Genomic DNA, 25,173 nt, shown 5'->3' with positions numbered 1-25,173 from the left:
GAGCATTTTATTTGTCACAACAGAGACTATGGCGACGAAGTGCTCTTGTTCTTGACCAGCTTGGACAGCTTGACGGCGCCCGAGCCGCTCAAGTAGCTGGCACCACTCCACAAAGTCGTGGCTGCCACGACGCCCATGAATGCGTGCCATGCCTTCTTTGCCACGTCCTTTGCCCTCAGCTCGCCCCTTTGCTCCACGCCCTCGCTCCCCTCATCGCCCTCGATCCGGCCCTGGCCCTGGCCCCAAAGCCCCTCTGCGTCGTCCCACCAGGCGCTCCACTCGTGGTCGAGGGCGGCAATGACTGTGCATCCGGCGACGAGGACGAGCTGGAGAAAAGTGTTGTACTTTGAGACCTGCGTTGGCTGCACCTGCGCCGAGGGCAGGCGCGGGTCCCAGTACCGCTCCATCGTCTTGGGCGGCTCCAGCGTGCGGTAGCGGATCACAAAGGCCGAGGCGACCAGGGCCAGGTCTCGGCCGACGATGAGGACGACAAGGGGGACTTCACGACACGACGGTTGAGATGAGCTCAATGTGCCGCGACGATGGTTGGTGAAGCAAGAAGGAAGTACTCACCAGGGATGAGGCCGCGCCAGGCCAAGGCGCCCACCATGACGGTCATGAGCGCCTTGTCGGCCGCGGGATCGGCGATGCTGCCAAAGACCGTAGAGGAGTTGTAGCGCCTGGCGAGCCAGCCGTCCAGGACATCGGTGAAGCCCGAGGCGGCCAGGAGCATCAGTGCGTAGCGCATCTCATCAACGACGATGAGGTAGCCCAGCAGAGGCGTGCTCAGCAGCCGCATGGTCGTGAGCACATTGGGGATCGTGAGAATGTCCTCCGACACGGCCTTTGCTCTTTCTCTGAGTGCAGGTTTGCTATTCGGCGGCGTTGTTGGCTGCTGTTGCTTCTCCTTATCGTCTTCCTGCCGTTGCTGCTGCTGTTGTTGTCTCACGGAAAACGAGGTATGAATGAAGCATGCTCCGATGCTCGATGACCCCTGCCGCGGTCGTTGGACGAGCGAGGGCCGAGCCAGCAGAGCCGACGACCGCACAGACGAGGGGCAGAGAGGCGTAGAGAACGCACTTCTGGAAAACCTCAGAAGCGGCAAGGGCCTGCCCCTGCCCAGGACGGCGCTTTGAAGACGTGATGCCATCTATCGGATCGCCCACTTCGTCGTCGTCCGTGCCGTCGTCTCTTGCCTTTTTTGTCGTCGGGAAAAAGTCCGAAAGTGGAGAAGGGGGGGGCAAAAAGCCAAGCGCGTGCGCCGCGTCGCGCTTCTTTCCCAGACCAACAGGATTGATTGCGTTGCTCCAGGACGACTGTCACTAGCCAAGATGGGTATCAAGGGTGCGTGAGCTGAGTAGAAGCTGGTACTGAGCGGTAGCGATCGGATTTGGAAGCTAACATTGATTCCTGACTGCCCAGGTCTGACGGGACTGATCAGCGATGAGGCGCCCGACGCGATCAAGGAGCACGACATCAAGACGTACTTTGGCCGCAAGGTGGCCATCGACGCCAGCATGAGTCTATACCAGTTCCTCATTGCCGTGCGTCAGAGCGATGGGCAGCAGCTCATGAGCGAAAACGGCGAGACAACGAGCCATCTCATGGGCTTCTTCTACCGCACCTTGCGCATGATCGACGTCGGCATCAAGCCCATGTACGTCTTTGATGGCAAGCCGCCGGACCTCAAGGCAAAGGTGCTCCAGGGACGCTATGGGAGAAGGGAAGAGGCGCGTGAAGAGGAGGAAGAGGAGAAGGATGTTGGTACGTTTCTCGCAACTTTTGCCACCTCGTGACATGCTCTTTAAAGCTGACTAGAGGGGCTGTAGCGACCGAGGAGAGGGCCGACCAGTTGGCGCGAAGGCAGGTCAAGGTGACGAAGCAGCACAACCAGGAAGTGAGGGAGCTGCTAAAGCTCATGGGCATCCCATGCATCACTGTGAGCTGCTCTCTGTTTCATATGTTTGCACTTGTCCTGCTGACTTGGCTTCTGTCGTGGCCAGGCACCCTCCGAGGCCGAGGCGCAGTGTGCCGAGCTGGTCAAGGCTGGCAAAGTCTTTGCAGCCGGCTCAGAGGACATGGACACCCTGACTTTTGGCACGCCCATCTTGCTCAAACATCTGACATTTTCCGAGGCAAAGAAGATGCCTGTGCATGAGGTGAACCTCGCAAAGGCCCTCGAGGGGCTCAAGATGGACGTCGACCAGGTGAATAAATCGTCCAGGCGCGCTGACTGGAGGACAGCTGACTAACAACTACTCGATGCAACTACTCGATGCATCAGTTCACCGACCTGTGCATCCTCCTGGGGTGTGACTACATGGAGCAGATCAAGGGAATCGGTCCCAAGACGGCACTGAAGCTGCTGCGCGAGCACGACAACATCGAGGGCGTCCTCAAGCACATCAAGGACAGCGGCAAAAAGATCACCGTGCCTGAAGTCTGGCCCTTTGAGGAGGCGAGGGCCATCTTCAAGGGCCCCGACGTGCAGAAGGGCGATGATCTGGAGGTAAGTTTCCTCTCACCTTCCATGCAACCGGACGAAAGACTGATCCAGACTGTTCCTCACAGCTCAAGTGGGAGGCACCGGACATTGAAGGCCTTGTCAATTTCCTGTGCGGAGACAAAGGATTCAAGTGGGTTTTCTCATTGCTTCGTCCAGGCCAAGCAGCCTCTGACTCTTTCTTTCCACAGTGAAGACCGGATTCGAAAGGGTGCCGAAAAGCTTCAAAAGGCGATTGGCCAGAAGCAGCAAGGCAGGCTCGACAACTTCTTCACGTAAGTAATCGCTCATCTTGATATACCCTGCGCGAAACTCAAGACTAAGACTACTTTGCGATCAACTCAGCGTTGCCTCAACTAAACGCAAGGCAGAGCCAGAAGAAGACAAGAAGAAAGGATCAAACAAGAAGAAGGCAACGGCGTCCAAGAAAAAGTAGCCGTGCCCATCCTTTTGCTCTGGCCCATGTACTAGTACGATTTCCACCTCGGAACTGAGTCTTCTTTCGGCATCAAGCTGCATTTCTGCCTTGTCTAGTGGTGCTGAGGTCAAGAAAGCTTGGCGCTGAGCTGCCTCGGGAACGGAAGCCTGCAATGCCCACGCCTTTGCTCGAGGATGGGTGTCTTCAAATAGCGAGAGAGCAACACGTGGGAAATTTTGGCTCGCTCCACTTCGAATATTTTTTCTCCTGCTCGCTGCCTTCTTCTAGACAAACACTGAGAAGATGGTGAGGTTGATGGGGACGATGATCAAATTGATGTGCATGGCTGAAACAATTCAACGTTGCAGGCGGTGCTAGAAGAGCTTCCTGCAGAGGCCTCTTCCTCGAAACAGGCGACGTGAGTACCTTCTGTTTCGGGCATCGGAGCTGGGATTGGACGCGGGTGCTAAGTTCCTTGTCGACAGGGCTGCCAAGCCGGCAAAGGATGTGGAACACCTAATGAGGACCTTCGATTCAGTCCCGCTATTTATGACATCGCTCCCTGAGGATGGTGACGAAGGTGATCGTACGGCGCTCGAGGCGCTCCAGAGCTTGACTTTTGACGGCACGCCCGATGGTGAGTGTCGGCCTCTCTGGTTCTTTCAATATAAGTACCCTGGGCTGGCATACTGAATGACTCTTGCATGCAGAGGTGGCGACCAACTTCAAGAAGCAGGGAAACGATTACTTTCTCGGCAAGCGGTACAAGGAAGCGCGTGACTTTTACAGGCAGGGTCTGGACGCCTACCCGCGCGATGCCACCCTGCGGGAGACGCTGCACCTGAATCGGGCCGCATGCGAGCTGGAACTGGGCAACCTGAGGCAAGCCGCGCGGGACTGCAGCGCAGCTCTCGAGATCAACCCAAAATCGACAAAGGCTTTCTACCGCGCGGCTAGGGCGCTGCATGGCCTGGATCGCAATGTCGAGGCCATCGACTGCTGCGACCATGCACTGGCCATCGACGAGGCGAATACGGCCGTGAAGAAGCTCAAGGCGCAAATTGTCGAGAAGGGGTTGCAGGTCGAGCGGAGGAAAAAAGAGCAGGAAGAGTGGCAGAGGAGAAAGGAGGCGACAAAGGTCGCGCTTGGGCGCGCCTTCTTGGTGAGTTTCCTTTCTCTGGCTGCTTGCTATACCCACGCTGAGGCTTCGTCGGCTGATGATTTGCTGCATGTGTTGTAGGCTAGGGGTATCTGGGTCGAGACGTCGTCAAGACCGCCGGACAATCCGTCGGAAGCGCACTTTGACCCCGAAGCCGGCTCGTCCTCTTCGTCGCTCCCCCTGGTGCTGCCCGAGGGCGACACGCGCAAGTGGGTAGCGCCCGACCCGATCCGCACGCCCGTCGTCTTTCCCGTCTTTTTCATCTACCCGCAATACGCCCAGTCGGACCTCATCGAAAAGTTCCACGAGGACACGACGATTGGCGACCACCTCGACGCCATGTTTCCCCAGGCCGGCGCCGTGGGTTGGGATGAGCGCGGCGAGTACGTGGGGCCGAAGCTGTCTGCGTACACATCGACAAAGCGGCGCCGTCTGCTCAAACTCGGGCGCAAGCTCACCCTGCGCGAGGTCCTGGATCAAGGCGCCAAGGACGCTGATCCAAAGAAAGGCGAGCAGAGGGACGGCGTCGTGCTGCGCGACGGTCTGCTTTCCATCATCGTCCTGCCCAGCAAGAGCGAGGCAGAACGTCGGTGGATCGAGCAGTTCAAAAAGGAGCGGGAGGAGGCTGCGTCGACGTCTTCTTGATGAAGCACGCTGCACAGAAATATCATTGTCTGTCTGATGCACACTATTGTCCAACATTTTCTTTTTTTTTACATTCTGGCCTTGAACACTCTCCCTCCCACATCATCGCCAATCTCGCCCAGGAGATGGCGGCGGGTATACGGATTGAGGAGCACACCCTCTGGGTCGACGGACTTTCTCACGCGCAAAAAGTCGTCCATGCTAGGGTATAGCCGCCTGAGTTCGTCCAGGCCGCAGGTGTGGGCCTTTGCCCAGTGCGGCCTGCCCGCATAGCGGCGCATGATGATCTCAAACTTGCGAAAGAGGGAGCGGTAGGCCGTGTTGCTCGAAAAGGGCCGGAATTGGATCAGGCCAATGTAGCATGTCGCCCGGCCCTGGGCGTGGGAGAGGTAGATGTCGTCTGCGTCTGTGAAGCGGATCTCGATGGGAAAGTGGATGCGATCGCCCGTGGGGAGGGACTCCTCCTCGGCGAGCCAGTCGCGCAGCGTGCGGATGGCCGAAGCGGCATGGCAAAAAGGGATGGCCCACTCGTTGGTGTACTGCGGGTAGAGGCAGTCGATATTGAACACGCGGTGAGAGGTGTCGATGAGAATTGAATGGGGGTTCAGGGGCGAGAGAGGTTCAAGGCGCTTTGTCGTTGGAGAGGAAAAGGACGACGAGGGCGAGCCCTTGGAAAAGGCTTCGAGCGAGCTGAGGTGCGCTGGAGCGCCTTCCTCTTCCGTCGTGGCGCCCACTGCCGATCTTGGAGCCTCTGCTGGGCCAGACACAGGCCGAGCAGGGTAGGAGGGATGGGTGAGGCGGTGCATCAACCGTGCGGTCCTGGGCGGCAAAGAAGGGTGGAAACGCGATGCATACAGCAGCATCTGGTTCAGATGATAGCCAACGAGCCTTGAATACAGGCGCCCAAACACACCGAGCGGTCGACTGATGGGTTCCAGCGTCCGGTCGGCACGCATCATCGTGCACATCTTTGCCTGTGGGAACCAGAGGCAGCGGACATGCTGCGACGATCGCACAATTTCCTCCAGCCGGACCTGTGCGCTGCGTGTCGCTTCGTCGTCGCCGTCCAGAGCTGCTTCCTCGCTTTGTTCCACTGACGAAGGACATGGGTAGACGATTGACGGATCCTCTACACGCATCTTTGGCAGAAGGCGTTCGGGCGTAGCCGAGAGGCGCTGGTGGCCCCTCGCGACTAGTCTCCCGACCGACTGACGAGCCTTGCGGGGCGGACCCGCCGAACCTGTCTTCGAATCATGCTCCTCGACGTTGAACTCCTCCAGGCCAGCCTTTGGATGCGCTGCAAGCTTGCTCTTGCTGCTCGGAAGACAGTCAGACCCGCTCTCTCCATCCAGGACCCACGCGTCCACCGAGGGATGGTCCGTCTGCGGACCGAAGATGTCGTCGAAGGGGCACTCCTCGACGAGTTGCCGGAGCCGGAATGCATATTCGACATTAAGGCAAACCTCAACGATGATGCCCGTCAGACCTAGGCCGCACAGGCTTGCGTTGAATAGGTCTGCCCGCTCCGTTCGACTGCATGAGATGACCTGGGTGCCTCCCTCGTCGAGCGAGAGGGGACAAACGAGGCGCAGGGAATGCACAGCCGTGGAAAGAACGGGAAATTCAATGCCCGTGCCATGCGATGCCGTCGATATGAGCCCTGCTACCGTCTGCTCGGAGATGGAGCCGACATTGGACATGCTCAGGGCCGGTGTCGAGCGGTCGAGCATCTCGTGCACGTCCGACAGGTACGTGCCGCCCAATACAGCAATTCGGGGCGTTTGGGTGTCGATCTGGACAGAAGCTTTTGATCAATTGATATCGTGATAACAACATTAAGAAGCTCAACTCACACTGATGACGCCCGACAAGTCCTGCATGAGCATGGTCCAGCCTTTTGTCATCATGAGATCCGATGGACTGTGGCCCCGACCGTAGGCCCTGCACTCGACGCCCCGTCTGCGGGCCAGCTCGACGATGGCGCACACCTGCTCGACATTGGTTGGCGCAAAGATGCGTGCCGGTCTCGCGACAAACGAGCCGCCCCAGTTGGTTAGCTCTCTCTTGTCCTTTTTCGAGACGAGACAGGGCAAGACGATCGTCGCCAGCGTCTCGTTGGAGAGGCTCGAGGTAGGCACGGCCGGGCTGCGGCCTCGTTCCGCCGCGGAATCATTGGCCTCAAAGATGGACGACATCGCTTTCTCCGCTTCCCTCCTTGATTCTGCTCTGGGTGGTGATGAGCTGCGAAGAAGAACTGCTGACTTGAGGACCCTCTCTCTTCTTCTCTAGCGGGAAGCCCATCTCCACTTTCTCGGACATATGGTAGATTCACGCCACGTGAATTCCGCTATTGCCTTTTCTCTCTCTCTCTCTTCTTTCCGTGAAGGCGCTTGCTTTCCATCCCTATCAGCGGCGCTTCTGAGAGGCCAGAGCGGCTTGAGCTTAGATGAACTGATGAAAGTCCTGCTTCGTCCACTTATGGCAGGCATGCGCAAATATGATGCCAATCCCCACCTGCTCTGGGTGCGCCGCATGTCCTGCTCGAAGGCCCCCCACCGCGCAAATCTGCGAGGGCACATGCTCTTTAACAACGGTCCAGTTTAATTATTCGGCCGGTTCCAAACCCGCAAATATAGTAGTAGTGTGCAGTGCCGCACTTTTCGATAGTGCAAGTGCATCTCGCCCTTCCAAAATGTCTTGCCCATGTCTTGCCTGCCTGGACTTCCTTTGCCCTAGCCCAATCAAGGTTGGATATGGTTCCTTCCTAAATCGTATTAATTTTTCCCTCCCCTCGTCGTCGTCCCACCATATCTTGCGCTCCCTTGCACCGTCTTTTACTCTACTTCAATTCTTGAGAGTCTGTCCAGGCACCGCACACTCTGTCGTAAAGAGCGGGGGACCAGAGGAACAGGCAGAGTCCCCCATCACGCCAAGAAGAGAGCCAAATCGACGGGGGGTGGGAAGCAGAAGCAACGTTGCAAGGATGGAGCGGCCGGCGTCGTCGTTGTCGATGCAGAGCAGCGGCAGCAGCAGTCGCGCGCCGACGTTGATCGACGGCGATCGAGGCGAGCAGCGGCACAACGATGAAATGTACCTGCCCACGCAGCTGGGTCCCAGGCCGCGGAGCCGCAAGGGAGGCGGGACTGGGCAGCGGAGTGCGAGCATCTCGTCCGCTTCAATCACCGGCTCCGTCTTGGACGCGCAGACGGCCCCTGCTCCTCCCGAGGACCAGACGGGTTCGTCGAAACACATCGACAAGGAGGAGGATGTAGTAGGAGCCACCGCTGGAAATGGACACGCAGCAGCAGGGCAGGATGCTGATGTCGCTGCGCCATCGAACGAGGAAAAGGGACCAAACGCCGAAGCTTTGGCGGAGAAGGGCGGGGAGGAATCCAGAAGGGTGGGAAGTACAGACGCAGACGAGGGCGGTGATGGACTGGCCAAGAAAGAAGCAGCTGAAGAGGCGGGCATCAACGAGTCGGCGCAACCAGAAGGCGCGAAAACAGCCGAGGCTACAGAGGCGCCAGAGACTGCAGCGACGTCAGATGTGCCAAAGGAGGTCGAGGCAGTAGAAGGAGCAGACGCAGTAAGGGATGCAGAGGCACCAGGGATGACCGAGGCAGTGACAGAAGCGCAGGAAACCAAGCCAACAGAGACGGCGGAGGCTACAAAGGTGACGATGGCGGCAGAGACAGCTGCGACAACAGAGGCAGAGAAAGCAACGCCTCTGTCCGCGGCATCACAGCAGGAGAAGGGGAAGGCAAAGGAGGAGCAGGCCGAAGCGAACCGGAGCAGAAGCCCGTCGCCACCACCGGTCCCTCCCAAATCGCCACGCCACCTGCCCCAAGAGACTCTTCGATATACGCTCCCTATTGGCGGCTATTCGCGGCCCTCGCTGCTCCTGAACCGGTCCAGCTCCTCTGTACACCCAAGAGCGACAGCGACAAGCATCAAGAGCAGCAACAGCAGCGTCGCCATCAACAGCCAACATGCTGGTCCGTCGTCGTCGTCGTCGTCGAAACAGGCTCGTGTGGCTTCGCTCTCCTCCGTCTCGCTGCCGTCGGTGTCTGCTTCCAGGCCAGCCCCAGTCACAGTATCGTCGTCGTCGTCATTGCTGTCGATTACGCCTGCTCTGGCACCCGCTCTCGCGCTCACCCTTTCAGCGCCGGACGAAGTGGCCGAGGTGGACGAGACTTCGGCTGCTGCAGCCCTCATCACTCGCACGCCCAGCGCCAGCTCCAACCGGACCGCTCGGCCCGGCGATGCCACCCCCTCTGCTGTGCCTGAACCGGGCGAGGGCGTTGCGACAGCCGACAAGGCTCCTTCATCGACGCTGCAGCTGATCGATCTCCGCGCAGATGGCCAAGCTCTGACCGCGCCCTCGTCCACTGACCGACTCGATGAGCAGGCGACGGCCGACTCGCTACCGAGACCGAAGCTGGCAAGGCCAAAGAGCACGGGCAACCTCGAGGTGGATTCCGACATGGCCAGCCAGCGCAGACCGCTGGTTAAGACGCGGCCGCATGCCAAGTCGCTACTCATGGTGGATGGTCAGATGTTCCTCTTGGACGGCGAAGAGGAGAGTCGGGAGCCAAGTGCGAGTCAGAAGGCCAACGGCGACAACCAACAGGCCGCAGGCGTGATCGCTTCTTCTCGGGACCGGGGACAGCAAGACGAGGCAGAGACAGGGAGGCAGAGGGAAAGGACGATGGACTCGTCAGAGGACAGCAACGCATCGGCAGGTTTCAGCGAGTGGAAGCGCGGCCATCCTCACGACTCGACCGGGCCGAGCTCTCTGGGCTCGGATGCCTTGCTCATCGCCTCTTCTTCTTCGACCAAGCTTGCTCAAGCTCAGCCCCAGTCTCCGGCGCAGATCCAGAAGCAGGCGACGCAGGCCAGGGAAGCAGCAGGAGAGCATGGTGATACTGACAACGAGGAGCACGACGACTACTTTGATGCAAATGAGGTGCAGCAGGATGACGAGGATGACGATGCACCACCAGGCGCCTATGCGATCCATCCTCCTTCCCGTGCGCGCCTGGCCGAAGCGGCCAAGCTGCCTCTGTACGATGCAGAGGGCCGCGTGTGCCAATTTGGCGACATCTTCATCCGGCAGCGCACCCTCGTCGTCTTCCTTCGCCACTGGTTCTGCCCCTTTTGCCAGATGTTCAGCCAGTCGATCCAGCACATCGATCCCCTTCCACTCCAACGAGCCAACTTGGGTCTCGTTGTCGTCGGACAGGGCCACTGGCACGTCACAAAGAGCTACATGGACGTCATGAATGTGCCCAAGTGGGTCAAGGCGTACTCTGACCCGAGCAGAAACATCTACACGGCCCTGGGAATGACGCTGAGGACCAACGACATGGGCCCGGCGAGCACCAGGCCAGACTATCAGACAAAGAGCATGCTCAAAGCCTCCTTGTCTGCCATGAAGGTAGGATCATCTTCTTCTAAACGAAAGACTCTATATGCTATGCTGACACCGCTTGAGCATCTCTTTTTTCCCCATTCTGCAGAAGGGTGTCTTCGATATGCCACTGCGCCCGCCTGGCGATCTCAAGCTGCTCGGTGGCGAATTTATTCTGGGCCCTGGCTTGCAGTGCTCCTTCACCCACCGCATGGTAACAACGAGGGGCCATCTCGACCTTCCACGGATCCTGGTTCAAGCGGGATGTGATCTCAGTCTCAAGTCGGCCAAGGCCGTGGGCGAAGAGGACGGCGAGAGCAGTCGAGGTGCTGCACAGAGCACGCGGTCTGCCGATCGAACGCACGCTCGGAGGTTGGGCGCTGGTCTCAGGTTCCCGTCGCGAAAGAAGATGCAGCAGCTGCAACAAGAGCGGCAGAGAGAGGCTCGGCCTGCGTTGATGAGCTCCGAGTCGGTGCAAGACTTCAATGCGTCCGCAGATGGTGGGCATGAAAGGAACTTTTCGCTCAGCAGGGGCGCCAGGACATTGCCGATCAAGAGCGTATTCAGGTCCAGGCCGCCGACGGCAGGGACGACGGCCTCTTCTTCGTCAAGAATGAGCGGGGCTGGCGGCCGTTTCCGCACAAAGAGCACCTCGTCGGCAGCCGCTATCGCTGCTGCTGCACGGTCGCGCGACACTCACGCCAAGAGCGCCAGCAACGGAGCTGAAATGGTGGACGAGTCAGCGACTACGACGTCGCCAAGGACGGAGATTGTCGAGATCCGACCCACTGCCTCGTCAAATGCGGCCATGGGCACCACGGAGAGGCTCGCTTCAAAGGCACGTCTAGCCCTGCCCTTCTCATGGTCCAAGGGAGCGGCGCCAAGGGATCTCGACGTCACCCTGAGGTCCCGCAGGACCGTGAGCAGCGGCAACGCCCATCTCGGCGACGCGCCAGGGCAGCCAAGCTTTCCAGTGGACTCACAGACGAGGCCGACATCGTCTGCTTCAACAACAGCCGCGCGCGACACCGTTCGGCCCCCTCTTCCCACATCGTCTTCGAGCCAGGCATACCTTTCCGCCGCCGCACGGTTTCACCTGTCCCCAACTCGGCCCAGGCGCAACCCAACAAACGCGAACTCCCACTCTTCGTCCTTGGCGGGCGTGCATCGCAACAGTCGCAATGGTCTCAACGACCGCTCAAAGAGCATGGCCAACTTGTCTGATCTGCCGACGGGCTTCGTTACCCGCATCGATGATGAGACCTTCAACGTCTCCAAGACCGGCGGCATTAGTAGCCTTTCCGTGCTCAGCAAGAAGGCGTCCAAGTCTGTGTCGTCGCTCAAGGACGTTCAGTCATTGCGACCCTTTCACACCTCCGCTGTGCCCGTGTCGAGGTCCAAGTCTCAGACGACGCGTGTTGGTGGACCGAGCGGCCGTGAAGACATTCGCCCCCGTCCGGCGACTACCACGGCGGCGACGACGACGACAAGCACCACCACGAGCGACAACAACAAGGGTCTTGGAATCGACGATGTTCCAGACTTTGATGAGAGGGACCGTGCGTCGTTCGACGATGCCGCCGATCCGCCGGCGAGGAAGAAGGCGAGCAACGATGTGGCTGTGACGCTGCCCTTTCGCCAGCATGCGCATCGGCGCCAGACCTCGACATCTTCGTTGCCTGCCTCGGCTTCCGAAGGACACGAAGCTGCTGATGCATCCTCGTCAACATCTCCAGTCGTGCCTTCCCCGCCGCAGCCGCCGGCACCGCAAGTGCAAGCGGCCGTGTCGGCAGCCCTGAATGCAGCGAAGAAGAGCAGTGCCATGGGAGGCGTTCCCCTCTCTCTGTTCGAGAAGCGCATTCTGACGTCGGGTCATCGATTCGAAGACACCAGCCCGCGCGCAGCCAGGGACTCGTCGCCCTCGTTTCCGACGGCGACATCGAGCCCAGCGGCCGCAGCTCCTTCGTCTCCGTCATCAACAGCAGCAAATGGATCGGCCGCCTCGGAAGCACCGGCTGCCAAGGTTCCGCTCTCGCAGCAAATCAGGACTGGCAGGATGTTCGATGACCTCGGCGAAGACACTGACTACAAGCGCCTTGACCGGCGCCAGCTCGAGCCTGTGAGCCCGCCAAGAATGACACCGAGCCCGGAACCAATGCAAATGCTGCGCATGGTCGAGCCGGTGCCAGTATCTCAAGCGAGACAGGAGCCACCGGCACCAGCACGAGCAACGACCACAGACGGGCCGGGTCCCAATGGGGCAACACCGCTGGCCGATGTCGTCAGGGCCGAAGACGTAAGGCCGGCTCACCAGGAAAAGAAAGAACGCGGAGTCGAGTCCGAGGTACAGCAGCTTGGACCCTCGGCTGTATTGCAGTCAGGGTCTCGAGACGCTGGACATGTCGATGCACCTCGACAACAGTCGCCAGGGGAGGACGAAGCCAAAGAGGAACTGAGCGGCATGGAGGAGGACGAGGACTATGACGAAGACGAGACGGATGAAGAGGGACGTCAATTGGCGAAGGAGCTCCAGACGGCAGAAGTCATGGAGAGGCGAATCGAGTCGCTCCCGGCGTCTCCGGTTGCCAAAAAGGGCCTTCCAAGGCATGACCATACTCCCTCCGCTCTTGCCGATCCTGTGCTACCGCCACTTGGATTTGGAGGCAGCGCCGGTGGTGGCGGTTCCTTCTTGGATGACCTCGAGGTCATTGATGGTTTCCAGCGTCGGGCAGGCGGAGGCACAGACTCGTCCGACGCGAGGTCGCGGACGATGACGTCTTCCTCCTCGGACTCGTCTCCTGAATACGATGACGACGAGGACGAGGACGCGGAGGGCTATGCTGGCGACTATGCCCCGATCAGAGCGTCCAATTCTGCGCCGATTGAGTCATCTTCCGGCAACCGCCAAACCTCGACGAACGGTCACTCATCTCGATTGTCTAGCAACGATGAAGAGGAGGCCTATTCAGACGACGAAGAAGTGTATCGCACGAGGAGCCGGCAGGGACGGTCTGCCTCGCAAGACTACTATTCCGACGAAGATGACGTGACGTCGTCTCGGTCGACGCCGTCTCCCTCGATGAAGAGGCCATCGACTGCGCCGGCCTCTTCGAATGCGACCTCCGCCAAGACGGCAGCGAGTCAGAGGTACAACCGGACAAACAAGAACCGTATCGGAGGAATGGGTAACCATCACCTGTACAAGCCGAGCAGCATGACGCGCATCGCAGCAGGCGGCTCAAGGCCTTTGAGCGCCTTCTTGGAAGAAGAGGAGGAGGATGTTGAAGATGCGCAGGCCGGTCCAGGGACGCCAAAGGGCAGGACAGCGGCGTTGCCATAGAGGACGGGCTGCATTGCCCTGTGTAAAAGTACTGTACCCTTTCATCCATTCATTTACTTGCTCCATTCATTCAATGATTCACACTTTTGGATCCACATCTGTCAAATGGAACGCTTTCACCTGCACAGCTGCTCGCCTTGGGCTCACCTGTTTGTCGCCCTGAGATCGTGATTGCCCCGCCTCGTTCGCCCACTGGCACTTTCTCACATCGCGCCAAGCAGCGGCGCCGCGGCTGCGCACGCGATATTAGGTGCCCTCTCTTTTGTTTTCCGAAGCGCTGCTATTTTCCAGCGTCGGTACTGTGGACGGAGTCAGGTTGCAAAGTGACCCGCCGCTCGCCCGCCGCTCTGACAAACAAGACGGCTGCGTCCGCCAATTCTGTAGAAAGATGATTAGGGAGGGACTTTGCGATGGCTGGTCGGAAATCCAAGGCCGTTCTTAGATCAGAGAACGGCGGTGTTGACCGTGTTTGCAACACCGCCCTTCGGGTCCAAAAGCGAAACAAGACGATATAAAAGGCGGCGATTCCTTCTCGGTCTTGCCATCGATTCTTTGACCGTCCACTCCCCTCTCTCTTCATCCAATTCTTCGGTCGTTGACTAAAACACAAACGATGAGGCTTTTCGCTGCTGCGCTTACGGCCATCGTGGGTGTGACCACTCTCGTCTGTGCCGCTCCCCAGTCCGTTGCTGCTCCCCAGTCCGTTGCTGCTCCTCAGTCCATTGCTGGTGTGTAATGCAAGGTCTACTGCTCTGACCTCCTAGCTGAAGCTGAATCTCATTCGCAGTGGAGACAGAGGCAAAGGAAGCCTATCTTTTCGTAGGCTTCCAAGAGAAGTCCGAAAACGTCTCGTTCTGGCTCTCTCGAGGCAACGACCCTCTCAATTACCAAGCACTCCCAAAAGCACAACCACTTCTGACCTCGGAACCGGCCCAGTCTGTGCCCATTGCGTCTCGACGCCGCGTTGGCACTGGCGGTGTCCGCGACCCTTTTCTTGTGCGTGCGGCTAGGCCGGGCGGACCCAACTACATCCTGGCCACCGACGCCAGCCTCAAGTTGATCAATTACAACTTCGATCTCGTGAACCGGTACGGCACGCACGGCTTTCTCGTTTGGGCCTCTGCGCCGGGGAGCCTGACGAGCTGGGACCCCACGCCGAAGCTCGTCAATATCGTGCCGGACAACTTTGGCTTCGTTGCGGCGCCCGAGGCTATCTGGGACCCGGCCAAGGGCAAATACCTCTTGACGTGGTCCTCGGCCTATTTCGGTACAGCCAATCCCAAGGACCACAGCGGCCAGGCCTCACCGACCAAGATCTTCTACGCCTACACGGACAATTTTGTCGATCTCCATAGCGAAAACCCTCGGTTTCCCGAAGTGTATCTCGATCTGTCCGCGTCTCAGACGGGTGGAAGCTTGAGGGATCTGACGCTGCGCTACGTCGGCAAGAGCCCCGTCGGACAGGGCGACTGCTACGTGCGCTTCTTCAGAGAAGACACCGATGGCGCTCTCAAGGTCCGAGGACAGATCAGCGACAATGGATTGTTCGGTGAGGCGGGCTCCTCACCTTCTCATTTCGTTGTTTCCTGGGAACTGACATGACTATGAGCTGCACCAGGTAAATTCAAGGACATCGGCCAGGGTCCGACGGAGTGGTATCTGGAGCAGGGCGACGCCAACGGAGGTCCTCTCTTCTTCAAGGACAACCGCGATCCGGATCTGTGGCACGTCTGGGTTGATCTCTTCGCCACGGGCTACAAGCCCTTCGACACTGGTCCCGACGCCTTGTCCAGAACCCCGCACTACTCACCAAGCGCCTCCAATGGCGGCTTCCCCAAGGACCTCAAGCAGGGAAGTGTCGAGCCCATCACCAAGGCAGAGTACGACGAGATTCTCCGCACTCTCGGCTAGAATTCCCCACCACCTTTTCCCCAAAACTTCGTCGCTCGTCTGTTCATGGTTGAACAGTTGTCATTAGGCTGTGAACAATAATACACGCTATATGCACGAGAGAGAGAGGGGATGAGAGTGAACGAGTCGTAAGGGGTTGAGCCCTGTTAGTATGATATGGAACTTTTTCTAGTCTAGAAGAGACCCTGCACTTGTCCGTTTTCGTCGAGATCGATCTCGTAGTAGCCTGGTCTCGTGGACAGTCCCGGCATCGTCTGCATAGCGCCGCAGAGCGGGTAGAGGAAGCCTGCTCCTGCAGACAGCTTGACTGATCGGATGGGGACGGTGAAGCCCGTGGGCGCGCCCTTGAGCGTCGGCTCGTGGCTCAGCGAGAGCTATTGCGCCAAGTCAAGTCTCAGTCGTCGAACTTCAAGCAAAGAAAGAGAAAAAGGGGAAACGATCACTCACATGTGTCTTTGCCATGCAGATGGGCAAATGGCCAAATCCTTGCCGTGTGTACGTCTCAATCTGGCCCTTTGCAAAGTCAGAGACATCGATGTCTGCGGCACCGTACATCTCTCGCGCAATCGTCCTGATCTTGTCCTCGATCGACAGGTTGAGGTCGTAGAGGAACTTAAAGTCTGGCGTCTGGCCCTCGAGCGTGTCGATCACCTTCTTGGCCAGGTCCACGGCGCCCTCGCCACCGCGCGCCCAGTGGTTCGAGGGCACGGCGGCGTCGGCTCCTGCGGCGAGAGCCTCCTTGACGACGAGGTCCAGCTCGGCCTGCGTGTCCGTCGCAAACTTGTTGACGGCGACAATGACCTTGAGGCCAAACTTCTTGGCATTCTCAATGTGCTTGCGGAGATTCGAGCAGCCCTTTTCGAGAATTTCGAGGTTCTCCTCCAGGTACACCTCCGACAGGGGCTTGCCCGGCGTGACCTCTGGTCCACCGCCGTGCGTCTTGAGGGCGCGAACAGTGGCCACGAGGACCACGGCGTCGGGCGTCAGGCCGCTCTCGCGACACTTGATGTTGCAGAACTTCTCCATGCCAATGTCGGCACCAAAGCCGGCTTCGGTGATGACGTAGCCAGCCTTGTCGTCTGCCTCACCCTCCTCGAGGCCGGCCAGCTTGAGTGCGACAGCATCAGCGAGAATCGACGAGTTACCGTGGGCAATGTTGGCAAAGGGACCGGCGTGAACAAAGACCGGGGTACCCTCGATCGTCTGCATGAGGTTGGGCTTGATGGAGTCCTTCATGAGCACCGTCAGCGCACCGCCAATGCCGAGGTCGTCTGCCGTGACGGGCTCGCCCTGCCGGCTGGAGGCAACGACCATGCGTCCGAGGCGCTCGCGCATGTCCTTGAGGTCCTTGCTCAGCGCCAGGACGGCCATGCACTCCGAGGCGACGGCAATGTCGTACCCAGTCTTGCGCGCTTGGCCCTTTTCCGTCGCTGCCTGGCCCACGGTGATCTCACGGAGGAAGCGGTCGTTGGTGTCGGTGACACGGTGCCAGGTGATTGTCTCTGGGTCAATGTCAAGGCGAGCCCACCGCGAGCGCTCCTCCTCCGTCAGGTCATCTGGGTTGGTCTTGTCGATGCCCAGCTTCTTGAGACGCTTGAGCATGACGGGCGCAAAGCTCCGCACGCCCTTTTTCTTGGGCGTCAGACGGTCGAAGAGGGGACCGTCCTTTTGGGTAGCCTCGTGGAACATGCGCGTGTCAATGGCGGCGGCCAGCAGGTTGTTGGCAGCCTGGACGGCGTGAATGTCACCAGTGAGATGGAGGTTGAACTCCTCCATGGGGATGACCTGCGAGTATCCTCCTCCGGCGGCGCCGCCCTTGATGCCAAAGGTGGGGCCTTGGGAAGGCTGTCGCACGCAGGCGAAGCACGACTTGCCCAGGTGGGCGCCAAGGGCCTGCGCCAAGCCAATCGTTGTCGTCGACTTGCCCTCACCCAGGGGAGTCGGGGTGATGCCGGCCACGACAATGTACTTTCCGTTGCGGCGGTGGGCGAGCCTCTGGAGCACAGACAGGTCGACCTTTGCCTTGACATCGCCGTAAGGCTCGAGTTCGGTGCTGAGCAGGCCAATCTCACGCGCGACCTGGGTGATGGGCTTGGGCGTCTGGCTCCTGGCCACATCAATGTCGGCGGGCACCTTTTCGAGAATGTGGATGGGGTTCGGCGTCGTCACGCCTCGGCCCCGACCGGCACCCTGGCTGGCCCTGCGCTGCGCCGACTGCAGCACGTTTTCCATCAGCATGGCCACAGTCATGGGACCGACGCCGCCAGGAACGGGCGTGATGGCCTGGGCCACGCTCGAGGCCGAGTCAAAATCGACGTCGCCCACGAGCCGCTGCCCGCTCTTCTTGGATGGGTCGGGGATGTAGTTGGTGCCGACGTCGATGACGATTGCGCCCTTCTTGAGCCACTCGCCCTTGACAAACTGTGCCTTGCCCATGGCTGCGACGACAATGTCGGCCTCGGCCAGGTGCGCTGCGAGGTCGCGAGTCCTGGAGTGGACCTGGGTCACGGTGCAGTTGCGGGACCGGAGCAGGCTCATGACTGGGTTGCCCACAATGTCACTACGTCCAATGACGACGGCACGCAGGCCCGACATGTCGTGAATGCCGGCCTCTTCGAGGAGCTTGATGACACCGGCCGGGGTGCAGGGCAGGAAGAGGGGGTTGCATGCCTTGGACGACAGGTGGCCGATGTTGAGGGCGTGGAAGCCGTCAACGTCCTTTTCCGGGCTCACGGCCTCGGTCACTCTCCGCTCTCCATCGGCCTTGATGTGGTCGCCAAGAGGGAGCTGGACGAGGACGCCATCGACAGCAGGGTCCTCGTTGAGCTCAGTGACCTTCTTGACTATGGCCGCCTCCGAGGAGCCGGCAGGCAGGTGGATGTGCTGGAAGCGCATGCCGCACTCCTCGGCGGCCAGACGCTTCATGCGAATGTAGGTCGACGATGCACTGTCCTCGCCCACCTGGACGATGACAAGGTTGGGCTGGAACGAGGCCGACTGCGCCTTGAGGGCGGCCACACGATCGGCCACGCTCTTACGAACGGATCTGTGGCCAGTCGGTCAGTCAAATGAGGGCAGCACTAATTAGGGCGGGCTGCTGCTAGCGACTCACTTGGCCAGTGCAGTTCCATCGATGATCTTGGCGCCGCCAGCGGCCGTCTGTCCTGGAAGCGAGGCCATGGTAGCCAGAGTCTTACTCTGTGTCGCTAGCAAGGGCGCGCAGGTAAAGCGGGTGGCCGGGGGAAGGTGAGCACGGGAAGCAGCGCTCTGCGATGCAAAAACCAAGGGTGTGCCGAGCGTTCGGAGGCGTGGTTGGACGACTACTTGCTGCAGCAGGCGTCGTCGAAGTTGCATCGACGTTAGCGGATGGGGACCCACGAACACAAGGGTCGCCTTATCTTCTTGGGTTTTATTTGAAAGGTGGGTCTTCTTCTTTTCTTCGGAAGATGGCCGAGCTAAAGGCCAGAAGAGAGTTTAGCGTGAGTCACGATCACGTGTCCCTCCCTGGCTGTGGAATATCCTGGGCGCCCTGTAAAACAACCACAAAAAATAAGAAAAGAAAAAAAAAAAAAGACTCGCGACATCGTCTCGCCGCCTTTCCTTCGAAGAAGTAAACGACTAGTCAGGGCGAGACAGAGCAAACCATGGCCTCGCCGTTTCCCGTCTCGCTGGGGTCCGAGACGGCGTCGAGCCGAAAGGTGTCTTCCTCTGACATCCTCGTTAGGCACACCAAGCAAGATGGAAAGGCAGCTACGGTGCTCCCCGAGCCAGGGCACAACAACGTCCTCATCACGTCGGCGCTTCCCTACGTCAACAATGTGCCCCACCTCGGCAACATCATTGGCTCCACGCTCAGCGCTGACGTCTATGCACGATACTCTCGCTCGCGGGGGCGAAACACGCTCTACATCTGTGGCACAGACGAGTACGGGACGGCGACAGAGACAAAGGCGCTCGAGGAGGGCGTCTCGCCCCAGCAGCTCTGCGACAAGTACCACACGCTGCATGCACAGGTCTACAAGTGGTTCAACATCGGCTTTGATCACTTTGGGAGAACGACGACGCCGGCACAGACGACGATTGCGCAGCACATCTTTGTCAAGCTGCACGAGAATGGGTTCCTCGAGGAGAGGAGCATGCGGCAGCTCTGGTGTCCCAAGGACGAGCGTTTCCTTGCTGACCGGTACGTCGAGGGCATCTGCCCCAAGTGCAGCTACGACGATGCGAGGGGCGACCAGTGCGACAAGTGTGGCCAGCTGCTGGACGCCGTCGACCTCATCAAGCCCCGCTGCAAGCTGTGTGGTTCGCCGCCCGAGGAGCGTGACTCGCGACACATGTTCCTGCGCATCGATGCACTCCAGCCAGAGACAGAGGCGTGGGCGAGGCAGGCGGCAGAGAAGGGCGCATGGTCTTCCAATGGGCGGTACATCACCGAGAGCTGGTTCAAGGAGGGACTGAGGCCCTTCAGTCTGACAAGAGACCTCCGCTGGGGCGTGCCCGTTCCCGTCGAGGGCATGGAGGGCAAGGTGCTCTACGTCTGGTTCGACGCACCGATTGGCTACCCTTCGATCACGGCCAACTACACCGACTCTTGGGAGAAGTGGTGGCGGGACCCAGACAACGTCCGCCTGTACCAGTTCATGGGCAAGGACAACGTGCGATTCCACACCGTCATCTTCCCCTCGTGCCTGCTGGGCACACGGGAGAAGTGGACGAAGCTGCACCACATCAGCACGACCGACTACCTGCAGTACGAGTCTGGCAAGTTTTCAAAGTCGCGCAACATTGGCGTCTTTGGCGACAAGGCCGGCACCATTGGCGTGGCTGCCGATGTCTGGCGCTACTACCTGCTGGCGAACCGACCAGAGAACGGCGATGCGCACTTCAGCTGGAGAGAGTTCATTGCGAGAAACAATGGCGAGCTGCTGGCCAACCTGGGCAACTTTGTCAACCGTGTCTTGCGCTTCCTGGCCAAGAAGTACGACGGTGTGCTTCCACCGATCCCCGAAGGCTTGGGTCTCACGGCTGGGCCCGAGCCACTCGAGGTGCGAAGCGAGGACGAGGACAAGTCGCCGTTTGCGACGCTCATCCGCCAGGTCAATGCCCAGCTTCGAACATACGTCGTGGCCATGGACGCTGTCCGGCTGCGTCTGGGTCTCCAGACGGCCCTCGGCCTTTCGCAGCGCGGCAACGAGTTCCTGTCGTCAGTCGGGCTCGACAACAAGCTGTTTGCAGAGCGCCGTGCCGAGTGCGACGCGACGATGCTGCTGGCCGTCAACCTCATCTACGTGCTCAGCGCCGTCTTCCACCCGTTCATGCCCGAGACGACCGACGACATGTGCCGGCAGCTGGATGCGCCGCCCAGGACGGTGCCCGTCGAGGACCGGGGCATCGTCGATCTCAAAGACGACGACGAGGACGGCAGCAGTGGCGGCGAGTCGAGCTTCCAGGCGCGCGAGCGCCTCGCCAAGCCTCGCTTCGCCCTGGACCTCTTGCCCGGCCACAAGATTGGGACGCCGGCGCATCTGTTCAAGCACATTGACGAGAAGATGGAGGAGGAGTGGCGCGTCATGTTTGGCGGCGTGCAATCCTCGACGGCTGCTGCTGCAGGCGGCAAGAAAGAGGCGGCGGCAGCAGCAGCACCGCCAATGAGCAAGAACAAGGCGGCCAAGCTGGCAAAGGAGGCCAAGAAGCAAAAGAAGATTGCCAACCCGACGCCAGAGTACCTCGAGCTCGAGCGCCAGGTCGGCGAGCAGGGCGAGACGGTGCGCAAGCTCAAGGAGGCCCAGAAGAAGGGCGGCGGCGGCGGCGGCGACAATGACGTCAAGCAGACCGAGGTCGATGGCGAGGTGTCGAAGCTGCTCAAGCTCAAGAACGAGCTGCAGGCGCTCACGGACCAGCTCTCGTCGCTGGAGGTCAAGGACGGCGAGGGCCAGGCGCAGGCTTCGACTGCGTAGGTCTAAGCATTTTCATTTTCATTCTTTTAGAGGCATTGTTTCAACAAAAATAAAAGACCTAGAATGGTGAATGCGTGTGTGTTGTGTGTATGGCTTTGTGTAGAGAAGGGAGAGCAGAGACGAAGCAGGGAGGAGGGGTTCTTTCTTTCTTTCTAAAAGAGAGCAGCGGCGTTGGCGGGGGAGGCGACGCCGCCGTGGAGGTTGAGAGGCCAGCTCGAGAGGAAAAAGGACCAGCGCCTGGTGGCACGGCAGTGCTCGACGAGGCGCTCGAGGTCAAAGAGCTCGCCGATGGGCATGCCGAAAAAGGTGAGGAGCGTCTCGTGGAGATAGGTGGCGCCGCGGGGTGCGGGCCAGCGCTCGAGTGCGGGCATGTCGGAGCCGACGGCGGCAAAGTGGTGGTCCCAGAGGAACTCGAGCATGGCTTGGCCCTGCTCCAGGCCGGCGAGCTCCTCCTTGCCGGCAGCCGAGCGCGCCTCCCACTGCTCGCGCTCGGCGGGCGTGGCGCGGAGGTAGCGCTGAGTGAAACCAAGGCGGACGAGGAGGATGTCGGCCTGACGGAAGCGGACGCCCTGGGCGCGGGCGACCTCCTGGAGCAAGTCGACAGAGATGGCGTGCGACGTCATGGGGTCGTACGGCACAAAGTCACCCCCGCCGGCCGCCTTTGCCTGGAGGTAGCCCCAGACGTCGAGAAGAACAGCGCGGCCGCAGATGCCGTGGCGGGCCCAGGACTGGATGCCGAGCCTGTCGGTGTCCTTGGCGGGCTCGATTGCGTCGTGCTTCTGCGTGCCAAAGGTGGACTGGATCGCATCACGGGGCACGCCCTGGTAGAAGCAGTCGAGGGTCAAGTGGCCAAAGTGCCTTAGGCCGTCCCACTGAGTGCCGCTCTGGCTGTTGAGGTGGATCTCCTCGTCGCTCACGGCCGCCTCCTCGCCCTTGGCCCGGATCTGGACGGCGTGGCCCTGCTCGCCCATGGCTGCACGCACGGCCTCGCGCGCCTCTTGGTACCGTCCGCCCTTTTTACCCCAGATGGTGTGGTCGAGGGCTTTACGGTGGAAAAAGGGCTTGAGGGGCAAGTGGAGCGGCAGGTTGAGCGAGACGGTGTGGCCGGTCCGGATCTCGTCCTTGGCGGTACGGAGCACGACAGAGTCGGTGAGGAGGTTGACGGTGCCCAGCTCGTCGCCCTTGCCCCAGACGGACCACGCACAGCCGGGGAAGCCGCCTTCGCGCGGCAAGGAGGAAAACGAGGGGAGATGCCGCCATTCCTTGTGCGAGCGTGATGATGATGATGAAGACGACGAGTGAGACGACGACGAAGGGTGGCGCCGCGACGAGGAGAGCACCTGGACCGAGGACGAGGTAACGCTGCCGAGCTGGCCAGCGATGGCAGCGAGCCGGCGCGCAGAGGCAGACGACGAGTCGCTGCTGTGCTGGTGGTGGTGCTCTTCCTTGGAGGCAGAGGGCGCCATCGCTCGGTCGGTCGATCGTGCGAGTGATTGAGAGTAAGAGAAGTCGGAGGTCGTCGACGGAGACTAAAATAAAACAAGGGTGCTGCTTGTCGAGGCGGGCTAACGTGGGGACCCCACATTGAGAGGCCTTCGCGCTAAGAATAGACGGCCATGAACGCGCATTCACATGAAAGAAGGCCAGCCAGAAAGACACACAACACACTGCTAATCTCTTTACAGCTCTTCACGGTCACGCCGTACTCAACAAACGGTGGATGCAAATCTCATTTGATTGTGATGCTGGATTCAGTCTAGGCTCCAGGCTGCTGCTCGTTCTTGAGCGAGCTCCTCCCTGCGCGCAGAATCTCGTCTACCGACAGCAAGTTTGAGGCAATGACGGAGCTGTGGCAGAAGCAGGGTTAGCCAAAGATCTAGAGACAGAGACAGGGAAAGCGCAATACTCACCAGGAGTGGAGCATGTGTCGGATGGTGCGATACTGGTCCCAGATGCCCTGGGTGACCACGTCGGTGGGCTCGCCGCTCTTGATGTCGAGGCCGACGATGTTGCCGTCTGCAAACTCATCCTGCATGGCCACAATGGCATCCTGGACGTCGAATCCGCCATTGGAGGCCAGCGTCTTGGGGATGACCAGGAGCGCGTCGGCGAATGCCTGCACGCCCAGCTTGGCCCGTCCCTTTGCCTCCTTCTTCACCACGTCGTTGAGGTACTGCGCAGCAGCAATCTGGAATGCGCCACCTCCCGGAACGAGGCACTTGTCCTCGATCGAGTTCTTGACGGCGCGCAGCCCGCCTCGGACGGCGTCATGGATCTGCTGGATGGTGTGGCCATTGGGGCCCTTGATCAGCAGCGTCACGCTCTTTGGATCCCGGCACTCCTCGACAAAGGTGAACTTCTCCTCGCCCAGCGTGTGCTCGTACACCAGCCCGGCGTAGCCCAGCACATCTGGGCTGAGGTCATCGACGGAGTTTTGCGCCACGCCACCGCAGCACAGCTGGAGGCGCTCCATGTTTCTCCGCTTGGCCCGGCGCAGCGCGAGAATGTTGTGCTTGGCCAGGACGTCGAGTGACATGGGGTCGATGCCCTTTTGGTTGAAGATGACAAAGTTCTTTGGCTTCTCGCCCGACGACTCGCTGCCGACGGCCGAGTCGCACACCGCCTGCTTCAGCTCGACAATCTTCTTGAGCTTTGCGTCGACGAAGCGGCGCTCCGACTCGACGAGCTTCTCGCGCTCCTCTGCCGACGAGTAGAAGAAGCCAGAGTTGACCTCGGTCTTCTCGTACTCGAGGCTGACGTTGAGCGTGAGCACAAAGGCATTCTCGACGCGCTTGGGCATGTCGACGTGCCGTGCGCCGTGGTCAAGGACGAGACCGCGAATGAGCTGTGTGTCCGTCTCATTTCGGTGCTGCATCTTCATGATCTCGACCATGTGCAGGTCGATCGGGTCCTGCACCTCCCAGTCCTGCACCTTCTCCGATGATCCATCCGCTTTCGGCTTGGGTGCAGAGGCGATTGTCGTCTTTGTCGTGGGCTTGACAGCCAGAACCGCATCGACAATGTCTCCGGCCAGCTTCTCAGCCAGCTTGGCCTGGATTTTTGTCGTGAGTGACGTCTTGGCCACCGTCACGAGCGTGTTGCGATCCAGCTCAGGCGTCTGCTTAAACGTTTCGAGGAACTGGAGGATGACAGGATAAGTCAACATATAGACCTACCAGCTCTTAAAATTCCCAGACGCACCTTCAATGACCCCTGCTTTCCCAGCTCGAATCCTTCGCTGATGACCCTCGGGTGGACGCCCTCCTGGATATAGCGATCGGCCTGCTTGAGCAGCTCGCCGACCAAGAGCACCACCGATGTCGTTCCATCGCCACACTGGTCGTCTTGCGCGACGGCAGTCCTGGCAATCATCGACGCCGTTGGATTGGTGATCTGCATCTCCTTGAGCAGCACACCGCCGCCCTTGGACACGCGCAGGTTTCCACTCCCATCGACGAGCAGCTTGACCGCGCCCGAGGGACCCAGGCTGTTCTTGAGCACGCCCGAGATGCCCACGGCGCCCGATGTGTTGACAGCCAGCGCCTGCTGCCGTCGTACCGACTCAGCGCGCGGGTTGAGTAGCTCGAGCGACGACATGATGAACCTTTCGTTGCTGCGTAACGTCTGGTCTGTCCTGCGCTCAACAACGAAGAATCATCTCCAAGTCTTGAGCTTTGTTCTTCGTGCACGTGAAGCAGTGTTGGCTTCTTTCTCGGCCGACCACTTTTAAATGGTCCATGCGAGCGAAGCGCGTCTCGGACCGATTTCTTATGTGCGCGCGTGCACGCGCGCAGGAAGCTTCACAACGACACCTCAACCCGACCCCCTCT

General features: G+C 59.9%; 9 protein-coding genes across 9 annotated transcripts; 4 read left to right on the top strand and 5 right to left on the bottom strand.

Moving 5' to 3' along the window:
• Nucleotides 1-26: 26 nt before the first annotated feature.
• Nucleotides 27-1,150, bottom strand: FA10DRAFT_287416 (hypothetical protein; the record flags this gene model as incomplete). The annotated part of the gene is made up of 2 exons (XM_025524141.1): nucleotides 27-499; nucleotides 574-1,150. The coding sequence occupies 2 exons, from the start codon at nucleotides 1,148-1,150 to the stop codon at nucleotides 27-29; spliced, it is 1,050 nt and encodes a 349-aa protein (XP_025376750.1).
• A 91-nt stretch (nucleotides 1,151-1,241) lies between these two features.
• FA10DRAFT_147456 (flap endonuclease 1) lies at nucleotides 1,242-3,082 on the top strand. Its single transcript, XM_025518079.1, has 8 exons — nucleotides 1,242-1,344; nucleotides 1,423-1,764; nucleotides 1,830-1,939; nucleotides 2,004-2,207; nucleotides 2,285-2,509; nucleotides 2,572-2,636; nucleotides 2,695-2,778; nucleotides 2,849-3,082. The coding sequence occupies exons 1-8, from the start codon at nucleotides 1,332-1,334 to the stop codon at nucleotides 2,937-2,939; spliced, it is 1,134 nt and encodes a 377-aa protein (XP_025376749.1). The 5' UTR covers nucleotides 1,242-1,331; the 3' UTR covers nucleotides 2,940-3,082.
• Nucleotides 3,083-4,793: 1,711 nt separating this feature from the next.
• FA10DRAFT_253755 (hypothetical protein) lies at nucleotides 4,794-6,920 on the bottom strand (the record flags this gene model as incomplete). The annotated part of the gene is made up of 3 exons (XM_025519705.1): nucleotides 4,794-5,942; nucleotides 6,081-6,518; nucleotides 6,579-6,920. The coding sequence occupies 3 exons, from the start codon at nucleotides 6,918-6,920 to the stop codon at nucleotides 4,794-4,796; spliced, it is 1,929 nt and encodes a 642-aa protein (XP_025376748.1).
• Nucleotides 6,921-7,515: 595 nt separating this feature from the next.
• On the top strand, nucleotides 7,516-13,595 carry FA10DRAFT_302872 (hypothetical protein). Its single transcript, XM_025525179.1, has 2 exons — nucleotides 7,516-10,162; nucleotides 10,245-13,595. The coding sequence occupies exons 1-2, from the start codon at nucleotides 7,709-7,711 to the stop codon at nucleotides 13,473-13,475; spliced, it is 5,685 nt and encodes a 1,894-aa protein (XP_025376747.1). The 5' UTR covers nucleotides 7,516-7,708; the 3' UTR covers nucleotides 13,476-13,595.
• Nucleotides 13,596-13,774: 179 nt separating this feature from the next.
• FA10DRAFT_268087 (hypothetical protein) lies at nucleotides 13,775-15,408 on the top strand. The gene is made up of 3 exons (XM_025522174.1): nucleotides 13,775-14,203; nucleotides 14,263-15,024; nucleotides 15,094-15,408. The coding sequence occupies exons 1-3, from the start codon at nucleotides 14,089-14,091 to the stop codon at nucleotides 15,384-15,386; spliced, it is 1,170 nt and encodes a 389-aa protein (XP_025376746.1). The 5' UTR covers nucleotides 13,775-14,088; the 3' UTR covers nucleotides 15,387-15,408.
• Nucleotides 15,409-15,559: 151 nt separating this feature from the next.
• On the bottom strand, nucleotides 15,560-18,566 carry FA10DRAFT_231429 (FTHFS-domain-containing protein; the record flags this gene model as incomplete). The annotated part of the gene is made up of 3 exons (XM_025518858.1): nucleotides 15,560-15,760; nucleotides 15,834-18,432; nucleotides 18,499-18,566. 3 exons carry the CDS (start codon nucleotides 18,564-18,566, stop codon nucleotides 15,560-15,562), a joined length of 2,868 nt encoding a protein of 955 aa, XP_025376745.1.
• A 394-nt stretch (nucleotides 18,567-18,960) lies between these two features.
• On the top strand, nucleotides 18,961-21,404 carry FA10DRAFT_268085 (methionyl-tRNA synthetase). Its single transcript, XM_025522173.1, has one exon. The coding sequence runs from the start codon at nucleotides 19,031-19,033 to the stop codon at nucleotides 21,341-21,343; it is 2,313 nt and encodes a 770-aa protein (XP_025376744.1). The 5' UTR covers nucleotides 18,961-19,030; the 3' UTR covers nucleotides 21,344-21,404.
• On the bottom strand, nucleotides 21,345-22,824 carry FA10DRAFT_268084 (hypothetical protein). The gene has a single exon (XM_025522172.1). The coding sequence runs from the start codon at nucleotides 22,807-22,809 to the stop codon at nucleotides 21,496-21,498; it is 1,314 nt and encodes a 437-aa protein (XP_025376743.1). The 5' UTR covers nucleotides 22,810-22,824; the 3' UTR covers nucleotides 21,345-21,495.
• A 234-nt stretch (nucleotides 22,825-23,058) lies between these two features.
• Nucleotides 23,059-24,981, bottom strand: FA10DRAFT_243063 (T-complex protein 1 zeta subunit). Its single transcript, XM_025519301.1, has 3 exons — nucleotides 24,545-24,981; nucleotides 23,254-24,482; nucleotides 23,059-23,190 (listed from the first exon to the last, which is right to left on the bottom strand). Exons 1-3 carry the CDS (start codon nucleotides 24,938-24,940, stop codon nucleotides 23,100-23,102), a joined length of 1,716 nt encoding a protein of 571 aa, XP_025376742.1. The 5' UTR covers nucleotides 24,941-24,981; the 3' UTR covers nucleotides 23,059-23,099.
• Nucleotides 24,982-25,173: the final 192 nt, after the last annotated feature.

The sequence above is a fragment of the Acaromyces ingoldii genome (genome assembly GCF_003144295.1).
Source record: "Acaromyces ingoldii strain MCA 4198 unplaced genomic scaffold FA10scaffold_4, whole genome shotgun sequence".
NCBI lineage: Eukaryota > Fungi > Basidiomycota > Exobasidiomycetes > Exobasidiales > Cryptobasidiaceae > Acaromyces > Acaromyces ingoldii.
The sequence above is the reverse complement of the archived record's forward strand: the minus strand, read 5'-3'. Positions and strand labels throughout refer to the sequence as shown.